At 33.4% G+C, this 18,167-nt stretch overlaps 1 protein-coding gene across 2 annotated transcripts; it reads left to right on the top strand.

Annotated features, from left to right (window-relative positions):
- The first annotated feature begins 827 nt into the window (after nt 1-827).
- LOC110687362 (protein DETOXIFICATION 40-like) lies at nt 828-17,956 on the top strand. Of its 2 annotated transcripts, none has more exons than XM_021864005.1 (7): nt 828-1,666; nt 5,129-5,760; nt 7,332-7,388; nt 7,512-7,750; nt 8,124-8,242; nt 8,371-8,457; nt 17,782-17,956. In XM_021864005.1, exons 1-7 carry the CDS (start codon nt 1,334-1,336, stop codon nt 17,845-17,847), a joined length of 1,533 nt encoding a protein of 510 aa, XP_021719697.1. In that variant the 5' UTR covers nt 828-1,333; the 3' UTR covers nt 17,848-17,956. The 2 variants fall into 2 exon arrangements, with proteins under 2 accessions (XP_021719697.1, XP_021719696.1); XM_021864004.1 differs by lacking the exon at nt 17,782-17,956 and adding an exon at nt 9,641-9,863 and having other exon boundaries at nt 831-1,666.
- Nucleotides 17,957-18,167: the final 211 nt, after the last annotated feature.

Genomic DNA, 18,167 nt, shown 5'->3' on the forward strand with positions numbered 1-18,167 from the left:
TAAGTTAAGATAAGATAAGATAGCTTTAGATAAGTGAAAATCAGGTGAATAGAACACATCCTAAAAGCATTTTAAAATTAGCTTATCAAACAATTATCAGCTATTTACCAACCACTTTTACACAATCAACTATATATTTACAACCAGCTGATATAACAAGCTAGTCAAACTAGTTAATACAACCACCTAATTACCAAATAGGGTCCTCATCTATCCCAATAATTATAACTATTATATTTAAGTCTATTAAGTATCAATAATTTTGTGCCGTTTAAAATTTAACACTTATAAAAAAAAGAGACAACTATGAAAACTGTAAAAAAGGAATACGAGGACATCTTATTTGCGAAGGGTGTAAAATAATTATTGGAGGAAAATAATCACCCAATTAATATGGAAGAAAATCATATAATTGATATTTCTATATACTTTTGCATCATTATTTATTAGATTAAAGTTGTTTGTTTAGGAAACATATCAAAATAATTTAAAATTATCCTATTGCACATATATATATATATTACCGTCAAAACAAATCATCATATTAATAAATGCATTTATATGCTTAAATCACTAAATACCATGCTCAAGCTCAATGTATTTGAAAAAAATTTACTTCATTGGCTTCATATTATTTTTAACATACCCTTTCAGATATTGTGAAAAGATAAATTGAGACAATTTTAACAAGATATCACAAGACTATTTTACTTAATATATACTACCTCTGTTAAATATTAGTTACAATTTTGAAGTATTATTTGTGAGATACTTCGTATAAAATAGCATTTTAAAGTTGCAATTAATACTTAACGGAGATAGTAAATTTATAAAGGGTCAAATTAATACTTTGTAGGGTCCATAAAATAATGTGATGAAATGTTGTTGGAGGAAGTATGTTATAAGAAAATCCCGTTGTTGATATACAATGACCCCATTTTTTTTTTTCACAAAATCTAAAAAAATAAAAACATGAAATACTCTCCATAGTCCATGCTAATGATACTTACTAAGATACTATATACTTCGTACTTTACTTCCACACATGGCTCTAATTTACCCACCTACACAATTAGACTTGTGGTTTAGCTGACATTTCCAACTCCTTTACTTCATAATTTTTAAAAACATCCCACAATTATTTTATAGCCATAAAGACTACATACACCCCATTTTATTTATTTATTTTTTATGTATCCCACTAGGCCACAACATTTCCCCCCACCCTCAACTTCTCAATATAAATTCTCCCAAATTTCTCTATTTACCAAATTCTATCATCAAACATTTCATACCAACCCATAAAAAACACACACACCACACCACCCATAACATGGGCTCTAGAGGTGACTTTGAGGAGCCTCTCCTCACATCCCAACCTCCTCTCCTTCTGCCGCCTTCGCATAAGGCGGCGAAAGAGACGATCCCGGCTTTAGAAGAGACCTTAAGCGACCGTGACATGTCATTTCTCCGACGTATATGGCTGGCCACGTGGCTAGAAATGACCTATTTAGTCCCACTTGCGGGACCCGCAATTGTAGTGTACTTGCTAAACAACGTGATATCGATGTCCACACAAATATTTTGCGGTCACCTCGGTAATCTTGAACTTGCGGCCACTTCTCTCGGCAATAACGGCGTTCAACTCTTGGCCTATGGTCTCATGGTACGAAGTTTATTCTTTTCCTATATATATTTTTTAATTTCTAATTTTTATTTTCAATCCTATTTCCTCGGCATTAGTTACTCGTATATCATTAATTTTTATTTTTGAGTATAAGTTGTCATAAAATACAAGTACTAAAAAAAAAATGTAGTTGTTCAGTTGTTGCATCATGTGTTGTAAAAAAAATGTAGTTGTTCAGTTGTTGCATCATGTGTTGTAAAATACGAAGTATTAATATGGGTACACTCTAATGTTGAAATAAGTTTCAGAATATATTGTTTCTTGGTAAAATTTGCTTGCCTAATAACTAATTATGCATATATGAATTATGGGAATTAATTAACTGAAATAATAAATATGATATTTATTATCATTTTATTTTATCACATTTGTCTAATTATTGGAAGAGTTAAGGGGAAACACTCCCCTAGATATTTTTTTGTTACTACGTGCAGGGTATATTAAATGTGGGCATTGAATAAGTAACCCAAAAAATTAACTTCAATCAGTTGAGATAATTATACTTTTATACCGTATACTCGGGTATATTATACCGACTTCGTAAGTTCATATAAATGACTTATTGAATTTTAAAATAAGGTCAGAAAAATAGGATGTTCCGAAAATTTCCAACCTTTCATTTTCTAATATAGTCTTTTGTCCATTTTAGTATACTACGTGTTAATTTCTTATTAATGCTTATTACTACAATACTCCATAGTTCAAACTCTTTTTTGTTTTTTCATACTACGTAGTGCATACTTATCTAGGGACCATTGGATCATATGGCAGAGACTAATTAGTAATTACTGCAGTACGTGCCAAAATTTGGGTAAAAAAAAATAAAAATCAGTAAGTTAAATTAGAATATAATAAAATTAAGGGGTAGGTATCAAAGTTTGATTTGAAAAGAACAATTCAGTAATTGGACAAATTAACATGACACGCATATTTTGTTAAGAGGAGTAGATTTGGTGGTAGTCATGATCTAAAGTTGTAGAATATGGAGTACTTGTTAATATTATATTGTAAGCGGATGTTGTTTAAAAAGTATATACCATTTCTTAATTATTGTATTTGAGTTGCGAGGAACACTCACAATCATCGTGATTAAGATAGATAGGTTTATAATTAAAGTCTACTAGTACTTCATTTCATTGTTTGACTTTAGCCTAAAGATGGCTGTGGCCTGTGAGCGATTCTATTTATGGACTATTAACAATGGAGGATCTTGGGTCATTAATTGGGGGTCAAGATTTGATCCTCCTATCTTTTGCTCAAAACTAACCTATTTAAACACAGTCTACTCCGTGTATCAGATTTTTTTATATAGATTTATTACACATCAATTAGTTACTATAACCAATAGCTCCATAAATGTTAGGGGGGCCGGGCTGGGCCCTTCCTTGCCTCATTTGATCCACCATCAAGTATCAGACTACTGTGACTTGGGCCTGGCGAGCTAACGCGTTACTTAGGCCTAAGTCGCCTTCTTAGAAAGAAAAAAAAAAAAGGCGACTTAGGCCTTACTTGCTACTCTTGCCTACCTTGTACCTTTGCTATGTCATGCATTTTTTGTGCTTGGCAATGTTGTGCCATAGCGTTAGTAGTTGACATTAGATGAGATAAAGGACAATACTGAACAACACTTTTCACATGTTAATCCAGCCTACTTATCTAAAGGGAAAAAGAGTTTAGAGAATCCCCATATTCCCAAGCAAATGTAACTGATGGGGCTTCAACTTGTAACTTTAAAATCACAAGGTGTGCTCCTCACTAATTCCACCACCAAACTTGCCGTTAGATTTATGCCTTTTTCATACATATTTCTAACTACTTGATTAGTTGATTGTACTACCGTAATAATTAAATACTTCAAAATACTAATTGACAATAGATTTGATTAAGTACATTTGAGAAATAGAGGAAGTATTAAATAAGAAATAAGAAGTATTAAAATTTAAGCTTTAGATTAATACTGGGTAGATACGAAGTATTTTATTATGGAAAGACTGAAGGTGCAAGAGTTGGTAAGACAAAAAAAGGGTAGATGAATGATTTTGTCATTATGTAGACGTGCAGACAGGACAAGACGGCTGTGGGCATGGACTTGTCAACGTGATCACGTGACTTTCTATCACTGTATCTATATACTCAGTGGCGGATCTAGGATTTCCGAGATAGTGTGTCACCATCAATTATTAATCATTTGTGAAAGAACAATTTTTTTTTTCCATGTCTTGTTCATAATTAATTTCAATCCAAAACTTATATATATAAAATATATATATATATGTATATATACATACATATATATGTATATATACATATACCAAATTGATTTCAATCCAAAAATAGGACACAAAAATTCATATCACAACCAAATATAGTACTTAAGAATTCAATTTTACAAGTCGAAAATACTACAAATAACATGTTATAAACCAATGGTACAATAAAATTATTATATTGAATTAACTTTATGATTTTTTAGTTAATTGATAAGCTTTATGGGGAAATATTAAAATTGGTTGTACAAATATAAGATATAAAAAGGGAAAAAAAATTATTAAAAAATTATATAAAAAAAAGTGAGATAACTTAAAAGACCAGTTATTAAATATAACTGGTCTCTTTAATGAAAAAGAAAGTAACGCAAAAAAATTGTGAAATGCAATAGCAGCATCAAAGAGACCTCTTATATAAATAACAGGTCTCTTTAATATATAAAAGAAAACACATCAAGTCTTTTGTAGCAATAGCAGCATCAAAGAGATCTCCTATCTTAATAAGCGGTCTCTTTGATATTGTTTGTTGTTACCACTAGCAGCATCAAAGAGACCACCTATCTATAATAAGGGGTCTCTTTGATATTTTATTTTTTTAAAAAAATACTGTGTCACCGGACCCACTATGACTAAAGGTGGGTCCGCCCCTGTATATACTGCAGGTGCAACTTGCATACCACACTTTACTCGCATTTTGTAAGAAAAATGACATGGCTAAAATCTCACACGGGTCAAATCATATTGAATTAGCAAAATAAAACTGATTTTTAGGAGTACAAAGAAAAGGGTAAGAGAATTTTCGCCATCAAAGACTCTTGAATTGATTTGACTCTCATAATCTTATGGTTAATGTTGATCACAAATGCACAATAATTTGAAAGGGATTTCAGATAGGTTTGCATTTGTCAATTTTATGCGCATTAAGTTACTTTGATTTTTTAATAATTTGTACTCGTAAAATGGTTTCTTGTACACTCTCTATATATTATAAAGTTACTTATTGGTTTAATAGAGTAGCACCACCTTGTCAGTTGTGACATTATCAATACACCACGTACGTATTTGCACAACAAGATAACGTTATTAGGCAACATATTAAACTTGGTTTTCTTTGGATTATTTGATGTATGGCCTTATTAATTACTCATGATATGTATGTAACTTGCACATGTAGCTTGGTATGGGAAGCGCGGTGGAAACACTATGTGGGCAAGCATACGGTGCTAATAAGCACGACATGCTTGGAGTTTATATGCAACGATCCACTGTCCTCCTAATGGCCACCGGTATACCATTAATGATCGTGTACCTTTTCTCTAAGGACATCCTTTTACTACTAGGGGAGCCAGAGAACATAGCCTCAGCAGCCGCGATTTTCATATATGGTTTGATCCCTCAAATTTTTGCATACGCGTGCAATTTTCCTATACAAAAGTTCCTCCAATCACAAAGTGTGGTGTTCCCAAGTGCATACATCTCAGCCGCGGCCCTAGTGGCTCACATTGGGCTTACTTGGGTTGCGGTTTACAAGCTTGGATGGGGCCTCCTTGGGGCTGGTTTGGTGTTGAGTTTTTCGTGGTGGATCATAGTCGTGGCACAGTTTGTTTACATAGTGGTGAGCTCAAGGTTCAAGTATACTTGGACCGGGTTTAGTTTGGCTGCGTTTAGTGGGCTTTACGAGTTCTTCAAACTGTCTGCTGCCTCAGCTGTGATGCTGTGTTTAGAAACTTGGTATTTTCAGATATTGGTGTTGATTGCTGGCTTGCTCGATAATGCTCAACTCGCCTTAGACTCCCTTTCAGTAAGGTATGAGTTTTTTGCTCTATAATTTCAAGTTAAAAATCATAAACATGCATCATGTATCCTCTTCTTTTGACAACATTCACTATACATATAATCGTCATTGTTCATGGTATATAAGCTCCTTCCTAAATTAAATTCGACTAAGCCTTCTTAAGGCATAATAATTAGCTCCATTGTCGTTTTTCCTATGTATACACCCTAGTTAAAATAATAGTCACGTATACTAATTTAGAATGTCAGGAAATAAATTATTACAACTCATTCCAAATCGAAAGAGTAATAGCTACTTGTGGCTTGTTATTAGTCGGAATCACAAATGATATGCGATTTTTCACCATCTAAAATATATGTAGGGTCTAAAACTTTAAGGGGGTGTTTGGCAATTGACTTTTGCCTAGCTTTTGGCTTTTGACTTTTTAATTTGGTCAAACAGCCAAAAAAATATGTTTGGTAGTTGGTTTTTTTTTGTTGGTTTTTAAGCAGGCTTTTCTGCCAAAAGCTAATAGGAGGAGCTTTTTATATTGGCTTTTGGCTTGTTGGCCCACTTTATTACTAATAAATAGCTAACAACCATAAATAATTTCACCAAACACTTTTGTAAACGGCCGGCTTAAACAACTAACTTAAAAAGCCAATTCATACAGTTTCAGCTAGTCAAACAAACCAACAGTCAACCGCCGATTGCCAAACAACCCCTAAATCATTCAATTTTGTTTTCCCTTCTATCACTATTGATGATTGCTTAGGGAGAGATGGCCACCATTGAAAATCAGTTCATTTAATGTTCCCTTAAATTAGTATACTGTTTAGTATAGAAGTAAGAAGTGTTATATAATAAGAGGTATGGGCCTCTTGTTTTACTAGGGTGATGTTTCCTCTAATAAATTGGATGATTTGGACCTCACATAATGCATAAAAAATTGCATCAACATTTAATTCATAGATATTTCTATTTCAAGGGTGGTGATCGAAAGGGAAAAAAAACTACAAATAACAGACTTTCCTTCTTTATATTCATGAATATGTACGTGTCATTTGTCGTATTGGTAGAAAAAGGTAACAATTCCTGCAAAGGGACATATGAACATGAATGCATGTAATCAGTTGTGTAATATGTTCGACTTTTGCAAATAATTAGCTACATGGCCCAATTATTATTAACTTATACTTCTTGCTAAATGCAATGTTAATTACATTGTTTTTCTGTAATATGGTACTAAATCCGTTTTAAATAATTTAAGTAATTTGTCATAAAGTGTGAGTAGAAAACGTCTAATAATTGTAAATAATTTGAAACAGAGGTAGTATAATAAATGTTCTATTCTTTCAACTGATTTTTACTGAACTTTGGCTCAACGTAGATTATTTTTAGTCGGGCTTAACTTATTTTTGCTAAGACTGACTGATTGCTGAACTGAATTATTTGATTACTAATTAAACTAGTTGTAAAAGCAATTTATCTTTTCCGAAACTTATATAAGTAAGCCGAGAAGAACATAGCCTTAAAACTCCGTGCATATGACAATATGCTCATGATTTAAGCTTATGAGTTGTGACTTTGTGTAATCTTGCAGCATGACAATTTCTGGATGGGTGTTCATGATTTCAGTGGGATTCAATGCAGCTGCAAGGTTAGCTACACTTTTATTTTCTCTTTAGTACTTGTAATTAGAAAGAGATATTCATCATATTTGAACCATAAATCCAAAGTAACATGAATTCAATAACAATAATCGTTTTTTTGTACTTGACAGTGTAAGAGTGAGCAATGAGCTAGGAGCAAAGCACCCAAAATCGGCCTCATTTTCTGTTGTAGCAGTGACAACCATTTCCTTCTTAATCGCCCTTATCTTTGCCATCCTTGTGCTCATTTTCCGGTATCAGCTGAGTTACATCTTCACTGGTGGAACTGAAGTCTCTGAAGCTGTTGCTGATCTCTCCCCCTTCCTCGCCATTTCTATCCTTCTGAATGGAGTCCAACCTGTTTTATCAGGTAACAAAATTTCGAGTTTTGTTTTTCAGTTTGGAACTTATAATTTAAGATTGATAGTACACAGTGATGACCACAGAAACAGCAATATGCAACATAAAAATGTGACAAATAACTTTGTGCACTGATCTAACTTGGTATCTCTTATCAAATAAGTTGAACAGAATAAGGTCTCTTTATAAGTAATTAGAACTAACATTGTAACCCGTTGTACTCTGTATAATAACATTGCTATGAAATGAATGCAAATACAAGTTACACAGCTTCCGTTGTACTCAGCAAATTAATTGGTGATTGTTGCTGATCTATGTGATGTTTGTCTTAACGATCTCTTAGTACAGGAATATGATTTGCTAAAGTTTATGATAATTTGCAGGGGTGGCAGTTGGATGTGGATGGCAATCCTTTGTTGCTTATGTAAATGTCGCGTGTTATTATGTGGTTGGAATCCCCGTTGGAGTACTACTCGGATTTTACTTTAAGCTTGGTGTTAAGGTAAATCCTTTTGTTCATTACTTTCACGCTACATTTATCGAATTATTGCTAGTTATAACACTTGTAAAATTCATATTTGGCACTTGTTAATCGTCCTTACAAAATGTCGGCATATTGTCTCATTGTAGGGCATATGGGGTGGAATGATCGGAGGTACTGTGATACAAACTCTTATTCTACTATGGGTCACGTATCGAACAGATTGGGAAAAAGAGGTATTGTTATTTGCTATTCATGCTTATTCTATTTAATGTGATTTAGGTACATATCTTTATCAATATGTTCTTGTGGTCGGACTGTCAGAGTACCTCATTTAAAGGACTTAATTGGAGCGTTGTACCAAATATAATACGGGAGTAATGCTAATGCAGCTAAAATTGTTTTGGTCTGCCTCTTTACAGTCTCTAAAATGCATATTTAAAACGGATATCCTCTTCCATTCTAAAATTAATACAATAAATATGGACCATTTTATAATAAAATTGTTTTGGTCCGACTCTTTACAGTTGGAGTATTCAACCAGTATGGACCATTTTATATAGGCATCAAACTTGTCCATAAGCTAATTATAGAAGAGATAACTGAGATGTTAACCTCTGAAATTACGCCATAATATTCGTAGAATTTGTTTGGAATTTAATTAGGCAGTCTCAAAGGACAGTGATGTACTTAGATTTTGGCTTAATTTGTCGAGAATTCAGTTGATAAAGCCATTTAATTCTCTCTGATAGTACTCCCACTATATAACAAAGGTGTTTTGGAGTATTTTAGTAGGTGAAGAATTGAATATTATCCAAAATCATGCATGATGATGAAAGAAATTAACGTGTAACACATAATTATCCAACCTCATTAAGCAAACTAGTCATGCCATATATAACTTAATGCATATTTTGTCAAATATTTGAGTGCATATTGCATCTTTGATATGTAACGTAGGAGTATTAATTTTGATTTTATTGGGTAAATGAGTGCATATTGCAAAAGTAGTAAGGTTAATTGAATTTCTACTTTGTAATGTTTGTTATATAGTGTAGTATGTGTACAATCATAATACATTCATACACCTTTAATTGTCGTCTTACTATTTAAAATTACAGTATCACAATGACAATTGTTTCCGCGTATATTACATTTTCTACATATAGCAATTTTTGTTGTTACGTATAGTAAGACTTGAAGTTTAAAATTTCCCATGTTCATGTGTATTAACATATTGTCGTCGTATGACAAATTAATATTGAGCATACATTTGCTTCAATTATGTGTTCTATAATGTTTGTTTCGTGTATTTGTTTTGTTGAACAGATCTTAGCTTAGAAATGATATACTTTGTATGTATCAAAGTATACTTCTGAAAATGGTAATGATTAATCACATTATATGTTACATTTGCAGGTAGAGAAAGCTGCAGAACGACTAGATACATGGGATGCCATGAAAGAGCCATTGATAAACAAGATGAGTTGAATGTAAATCATCATTAACGATCAAATTTGTGCGACAAAAACTGAACAAAAGTGCAGTACTGAGTATCTCATCTATATACAGAGCTTCAAATCAAACATGAAAGCAAATTTTGTTCGTAGTGAAAATGGATGCATATTTGTTGTGGAAATTATATCCATTGCATTCAAGAGAATTTCCACAATGTTTTGATGTTATGGTTTGGAAATTGGATTTAGTCATCAGTTTTAGTTTGATGTAAAGATAGCAACATTGATAAGTTAGCCAACCACACCATTCAGAATGATTGAAAATGATAATTATTCCGACCAAAGAAATTTAATCTCTCTCCGTTCATAACAGTTGTTTAGCTTCTCCTTTCATTCCAAGTAATTTGTGAATTTGTCATACAGAATTTCAAAATACAGGTATTTGATCGTTTAAAATACTAATGTCTGCCATATAATCCTCAAAAACTTATACATGATCCTAAACGAAGAATACAAAGGGAGCTGACTGGAGCTCTTTACTAAAATCGAAGTGAACATTTTTCATTTATAACAACCAGGCTAGAAGCATTAGGATTAAGTACATGTGATAAAAAAAATCGGGCTAAGCCTTTGAATAAAATCTTGTGCCCAAACTAGCAAAATAATGTTGGGCCAAACGGTTTTTTTCGGGTCGGGCTCGGATTTTGAAATTAAAAAGTGTTTCTATGCCTGCCAAAACCAACACTTTTTCGGCTCGGTTGATGATCACCTCTAGGGCTCTAGGATTAAGGCAATATATCAATTATTTAAGCTCGATTAATGACTGAAAACGCAAAAACCTTAATCGAGCAATTTTCACAGCAAAGGATGTGCTTGTACTAAGGAATTTTTAGGCAAGCAAAATGAGGCAATTCTGCTAATATTTTGCCAATTTTAACCCCATATCGAATTATTATGGTTCAAAATGAACCTAAAAAGTGTTGAGAAAGTGCCAAAATGAAGTTCACATAATTGTAGCATGGTAACTTGTAGCTCACCACATGCATTTATTATGGACAATACTTTGTCTAAAAGTACAATCATGTATAATATTTTAATGGCAATATTTGCCTATAAATAAGTTCACCATCTTGTGAACTATGGATGTAGTAAAAAGAAGAAAATAACACCGACTCTTCCTTTTGTTCTTTTGATCTCTTCTATCTCCATCATTATAAACATACAATATCATCCTATAATTAGAAAATCATCTTTTAACACGTTATCAGCACCAATTCCTAGTCATGTATATTTATACCTACTTTTCAAAATTATAACAAATAAATACTATCTATTTCTAAATGTTTTGAGGAGTATGCTCTATAGTTGCCCATATTTTGGGATCCTCTATACCAGAAACTCAAACATTTACTATATTATATATCAAAAAAAAAAAAAAATAAGGAGGCAAAACATCGGTGAAAAAAAATATTCTCTTGCTTATGAATTTCATTACTATCCTCACTTGTTTTATTCATGTTGATATCTTGTTTTTTTCATAAATGTTGTTATTACATACTCACCTTTTATGTAAAATTTACTTTTAGTTATTATAATTGCTTAGTAATAACTTTGCATACATATTATTAACTAAATTAACAAAAAAAAAAAAAAAAAAGGATGCAGCCTTTTTTTTATTATTATTTTTCTTTCTTTTACATACTTTTTTGTGTTTCTTTCAGTTTTCGAACCCATGATCTTTTGTAGATATTAGGGCTCTCGGACCACTATGACTTGCATTCCCAGTGTGATAACCTTTTACAAATATAAATATTTATATTTGGGTCATAATTTTGCCAGTACATTAAACTATTATATGATATTTTTACAATTGTACAAAACAGTAACGGATAAACCTACCTCTATAAAAGGTAGATTTTCCCCCGATTTTCACCACAAACCCCTTATCTTCTCCCATTTTTTTTCTTTATCCAAAAATCACCCAAAATTTTTTTCACCCCTTCCTCTCCAATATGTTCCCCGACGACACCCAAAACACCCACACCTTCACTTTTGAAGAAGATTTAAGGAAGATAAAACAATATCTTCTTTTAATTATGGCGCTTGTAGTTATGTTAGTAGCAATATTAATTTTTGTCATGATGTACAAGTGAAGTTTGTTTATTTTTTCGGTTTAGTAGATTAAAAGCATGTTTTTTTTTTGTTTTATTATGTTGTTTTGTTGTTAATCATCATTGTATAATATTACCATTATTATTATAATTATAATTACTACTGTTGTTGTTGTTGTTGTTGTCATTTTGCCATTTATGCGACTACTATGATTTATTTTTGCCTAATTATATAATTACTCACAATGATAAACCAAGGGGGAGAAAAGAATTATATTATTTATGGTTTATTATTGTTAAATAAATTTAATTATCACGTGTTTCATTAACAAACTATAAATATGGAAGAATTAAACATATGTGTTGAACATATGATTTATTATTATAAACTAATCATCACATGATTTGTTGTAGTTAAAATGGGAGATCTTATGAAAAGACAATTCAGCATCCTAGATTTATCTGGAAAGAAATTTTTGGAATGGAAAGTGGATGCCATGATGAATTTAAAAGCTCAAGGGTTGGAGCACACTGTTAAAGATAATAAAAGTCCCTCTGGTCAAACAACTGATACTACCACTTCTACCATAACGGTTGAAAAACCTGTTACTGAACAAGAAAAGGCAAAAGCCTTAGTGTTACTAAGGCATCATTTACGTGAAAGCCTTAAAACCGAGTACATGATGGTTGAAGATCCCAAAGAATTATGGGATTGTCTTAATGAAAGATTTGGACACCACAAAAGGGTGCTCCTTCCTAAGGCATTATTTGACTGGAAAAATTTACGATTCCAGGATTTCAAATCCGTAATTGATTACAATTCAACCATGCATGAGATAGTATCTATATTGAGATACTGTGATCATCCAGTCACCGATGAACAGATGATTGAAAAAACACTCACTACCTTTCATGCAAGCAACATACTGTTGCAAGAACAATATCGCGAAAGAGGTTTTAAAAAGTTTAATGAATTAATGAGTGTATTGCTTGTTGCGGAACAAAATAGTGATCTTTTGTTGAAAAATCATAATCTTAGACCAACTAGGTCTTTGGCCACTCATCATGAGGCAAATGCAACAAGTTCTTATCCACCCGAGGCATATGCTACACGAAGAGGTGGACGTGGAAATTACAATGGCCGTGGAAGAGGCCGTGGAAATTATCGCGGACGAGGCCGAGGACGTGGTAGAAATAATTTTCAAAGAAACAGTAATTTCAAAAATTTTGAAAAGCAGAAGGGGCAGTCATCTGGAAGCCACAAACAAACTCCTTCAAAAGGAAAAGACACATGTTACAGATGTGGCATGACAGGGCATTGGGGACGTACTTGTCGTACGACCAAACATTTAGTAGACCTTTACCAAGCTTCTGTAAAAGGCAAAGAGAAAAATGCAGAAGCAAATTATGTTAATGAAGAAAATGCTCCTTGCCCTACCCTTGATGTGTCAGATTTTTTCATGGACAATGCTGAAATTGGAAATGATTTCATCTTCAGAGAAAATAACAATGCTTAAAAATCTATCTGCTAATGTAATATACACTATGTTTTAATATATTTTCTGTTTATGTACTGTATTTTAAAACGTCTAGTCATGTACTCTTAATTTCTATCATCAATAAAGGTTTGTATGATATTATTCTAAACTAATCTCATATTTATTTTATGAAGACATAGATATGCCTGAAGTTGGTTCCGAATATCAATGCCTTTTGGACAGTGGAACAACACACACTATCTTAAGGGATAGGAAATATTTTTCACAACTAAAATTGTTTCAGGCAAATGTAAATACTATTTCCGGGTCAGCAAAATTAATTGAAGGATCTGGAAAGGCTTGTATAATGCTTCCAAATGGAACAAAATTAACGATCAATAATGCTTTATACTCGAGTAAATCTCGAAGAAATCTCATAAGCTTTAAAGATGTACGCCAAAATGGCTATCATTTAGAAACAATGACAACAGGTCAAAAGGAGTATTTATGCCTCACGGCAAGAAAATCTGGCAAGAAATACATTTATGAGAAATTGCCAGCATATTCTTCGGGATTATATCATATAAACGTACGACCTGTGGAAATCAATATGGTATCTAACCAGAAGTTAGATGACAAACATTTGATTATTTTATGGCATGATCGGTTGGGACATCCAGCAACTGGGATGATGCAAAGAATAATAGCGAATTCAATTGGACATTCAATAAGAAATGTCAAAATTCCTCGATCGGATGAATTGACATGCTCTGCATGTTCACTTGGCAAATTAATAATAAGACCATCTATGAACAAAATTGCTATTGAGTCTCCAAAATTCTTGGAAAGAATTCAGGGAGATATTTGCGGGCCAATTAATCCAGCATGTGGACCATTTCGATATTTCATGGTTTTAATTGATGCTTCTACACGATGGTCACATGTAAGTCTGCTTTCAAGCAGAAATGTTGCCTTTGCAAAATTACTTGCCCAAATTATCAAATTAAGAGCACAATTCCCAGATCATACAATAAAGAAAATAAGACTCGACAATGCTGGGGAATTTACATCCCAAACATTTAATGATTATTGTATGTCAATCGGAATTGATGTTGAACACCCAGTAGCTCATGTTCACACACAAAATGGTCTAGCTGAATCACTAATTAAGAGATTGCAAGACCATTATTAATGAGGTCAAAATTTCCATCATCTGCTTGGGGACATGCTATAATACATGCAGCAGCACTAATTAGATTGAGACCTACAACTTATCATAAATTCTCACCACTACAACTTGTTTGTGGTCGAGAACCAAGTATTTCACATCTAAAAATCTTTGGTTGTGCTGTATATGTTCCCATTGCTCCACCCCAACGAACAAAAATGGGTCCACAAAGAAGGCTGGGAATTTATGTTGGGTTTGAATCCCCCTCTATAATTAAATATCTTGAACCATTGACTGGTGACTTATTTACGGCTAGATTTGCCGACTGTCACTTTAATGAAGCAGTATTCCCAGCCTTAGGGGGAGAGAAAGTGGACCCACGCAAGAAAGAAATAGGACTTATTTGGAATGCAACACAACTGTTGATGTTAGACCCACGAACAAATATGTGTGAACAAGAAGTCAAGAAAATTGTTTACTTACAAAGTGTTGCAAACCAATTGCCTGATGCATTTGTAGACACAAAGAAGGTGACAAAATCACATATACCATCAGAAAATGCCCCTGCCCGTATCGAAATCCCAACTGATAATAAGGCCATTGAGAATGAATCCTACGCACGCAGAAAGCGTGGGAGACCACTTGGTTCAAAAGATTCTAAACCAAGGAAATTGAAAAGATTGGATGGAATAGAAAATGAGACTAATGATATTTCCTCGTCAGAAGGTCAAGAAAAACCAAATGTGGATAAAAGAAAAGAAAATGATGATAATCCAAAAGGGGACGAACAAGAAGACAACCCTACGGGGAATGAAAAAGATGTTCAAAACATCGATAACAATGAAATTTCAATGAATTACGTCTCTACCAAGACTCATTGGAATAGGAAAGATGTTATCGTGGATGAAATATTTGCTAATTCCATCGCAATCGACATTGTGTCTGATGAAAATGATGTTGAACCAAGAACAGTGGAAGAATGCCGACACAGGATTGATTGGCCAAAGTGGGAGGAGGTAATGCTGGCTGAGTTGAAGTCACTTGAAAAACAAGAAGTTTTTGGAAAAATAACTCTTACACCAGCGGGTGTAAAACCCGTTGGATACAAATGGGTATTTGTGAGAAAACGTAATGAGAAAAATGAGATAGTTAGATACAAGGCAAGACTTGTAGCCCAAGGATTTTCTCAAATTCCAGGGATCGATTATGAAGAAACATATTCTCCAGTAGTTGATGCAACTACATTGAGATTTCTGGTAAGTTTGACAGTCACAAAAGGGCTGCAAATGCGATTAATGGATGTAGTGACTGCATATTTGTATGGGTCACTCGATACAAACATTTACATGAAAGTCCCCGAAGGACTAAAACTACCAGAAAACCACAAACCTAGACAATTACTTTCCATAAAACTAAAAAGGGCACTTTATGGATTGAAACAATCTGGAAGGATGTGGTATAATCGTCTTAGTGAATACCTTATGAGAGAAGGGTTCAAGAACAATCAAATTAGTCCTTGTGTTTTCATAAAGCGATCACAATCAGGATTCGCTATTATTGCAGTTTATGTTGATGATTTGAATATCATCGGAACCCCAAATGAACTTGAGAAAACTGCAAAATACTTGATGAAAGAGTTTGAGATGAAAGACCTTGGAAAAACTAAATTTTGCCTTGGATTGCAAATTGAGCATTTGAGTCATGGTATTTTTGTTCATCAATCAAACTATACAGAAAGAGTTTTGAAAAGATTTTTCATGGACAAAGCAACTCCAATCAACTTCCCTATGGTTGTTCGTTCTTTGAATATGAAAAACGATCCATTCAGGCCCCGAGAAGAAAATGAAGAAATTCTGGGTCCAGAAGTACCATACTTAAGTGCAATTGGAGCCTTAATGTACTTAGCTAACAACACTAGACCCGACATAGCTTTCTCTGTGAACTTGCTAGCCAGGTACAACAATGCACCGACATACATACATTGGAAAGGAGTCCAACACTTACTCCGATACCTACGAGGGACACAAGACCTTGGTTTATATTATGAACCGAAACAAGATGCTGCTCTCATTGGATATGCAGACGCTGGATACTTATCAGATCCTCAAAATGCCAAGTCACAAAATGGATATTTGTTCACTTATGGCGGCACGACAATATCATGGAAATCAACAAAACAGACATTGACCGCTACATCCTCAAATCATGCAGAGTTGATAGCCCTTTATGAAGCAGGACGAGAATGTGTATGGCTGAGGTCGATGATTAGTAATATCCAAGAAGAGTGTGGAATGAAAGCAATAACAGAAAACCCAACCACCATCTTTGAAGACAATACAACATGCATTGCTGAAGTAACTGAGGGATATATTAAGGGAGATAGAACAAAACATATATCCCCAAAACTATTCTTCAAACATGATCTGCAAAAGGATGAGGAAATAGATATCCAGCAAATTCAGTCTTGTGACAACCTTACCGATCTGTTCACCAAATCTCTTCCTTCTAAAAAATTTGAGCAATTAGTTCACAAAATTGGAATGCGTCATCTTCGTGAACTATGTTGAAATCAGGGGGAGTATTATATACACTGCACTCTTTTTCCCTTCGATCAGGTTTTTATCCCACTGGCTTTTTCCTGACAAGGTTTTTAATGAGGCACTATATCAAAACATATAATGTTTTTCTTTAAGGCAACTCATACCCCATTTCATGCGAACTTCAAGGGGGAATGTTGAGAAAGTGCCAAAATGAAGTTCACATAATTGTAGCATGGTAACTTGTAGCTCACCACATGCATTTATTATGGACAATACTTTGTCTAAAAGTACAATCATGTATAATATTTTAATGGCAATATTTGCCTATAAATAAGTTCACCATCTTGTGAACTATGGATGTAGTAAGAAGAAGAAAATAACACCGACTCTTCCTTTTGTTCTTTTGATCTCTTCTATCTCCATCATCATAAACATACAATATCATCCTATAATTAGAAAATCATCTTTTAACAAAAAGCAATTATTTTTGGCACACATATTTTCACAAACACAGTAGCCATATACAACTAACTCTAAAAAGTAAGCGATTGTTATATGTATACAGGGCATATGGTAGGGGATGGTTGCGGAAACAGCAATACAAACTCTGATTTTAACTCGGATTACTGCTCGAACTGATTGGATTAAAGAGGTAATGAGCTCAATTAGCCTATACTTTTGAATTTTGATGTCTATTCTATCTTTTTCAAGGCAGAACACTAGACTACTCGGATCATGGATCTGGATATCCTATTACATGAAGTGTTGTAAAGTTAGCAACTGTAAAAATTTACCATGACTTTCAGGTGGAGAAAGCGAAAAGGCGTCTGGATAAATGGGAAAACAAGAAAAAACCTTTGTTTAAGAGCTAAACGTCAAGGTGTCAAGGTCCCAAAAAATAATGAAGCAACTTGGCCAAATCAGTTTCCTTAACAAAGATTTCTTCTTCGTATTTCATTTTCTGAGAGATGTATCATTAAGTGCCTAAGAAATATTATTACCGAAAGACAAGCTCGAAATGTACAACTAGTTGGTTTGTTTTGCAAGATTTTACAAATTCTAACCAGAAATGACAAAATAGCAACTCTCATCATCTCAAACAGTCGAGATTAAAAGCAAAATCAAGATAACAGAACTTTGAAATAAAGTTATCAGTACATTATAAAAACTATATTACCAGATGAGAATAAAA

The sequence above is a fragment of the Chenopodium quinoa genome, unplaced genomic scaffold (assembly GCF_001683475.1).
Source record: "Chenopodium quinoa cultivar QQ74 unplaced genomic scaffold, ASM168347v1, whole genome shotgun sequence".
Classification (NCBI taxonomy): domain Eukaryota; kingdom Viridiplantae; phylum Streptophyta; class Magnoliopsida; order Caryophyllales; family Amaranthaceae; genus Chenopodium; species Chenopodium quinoa.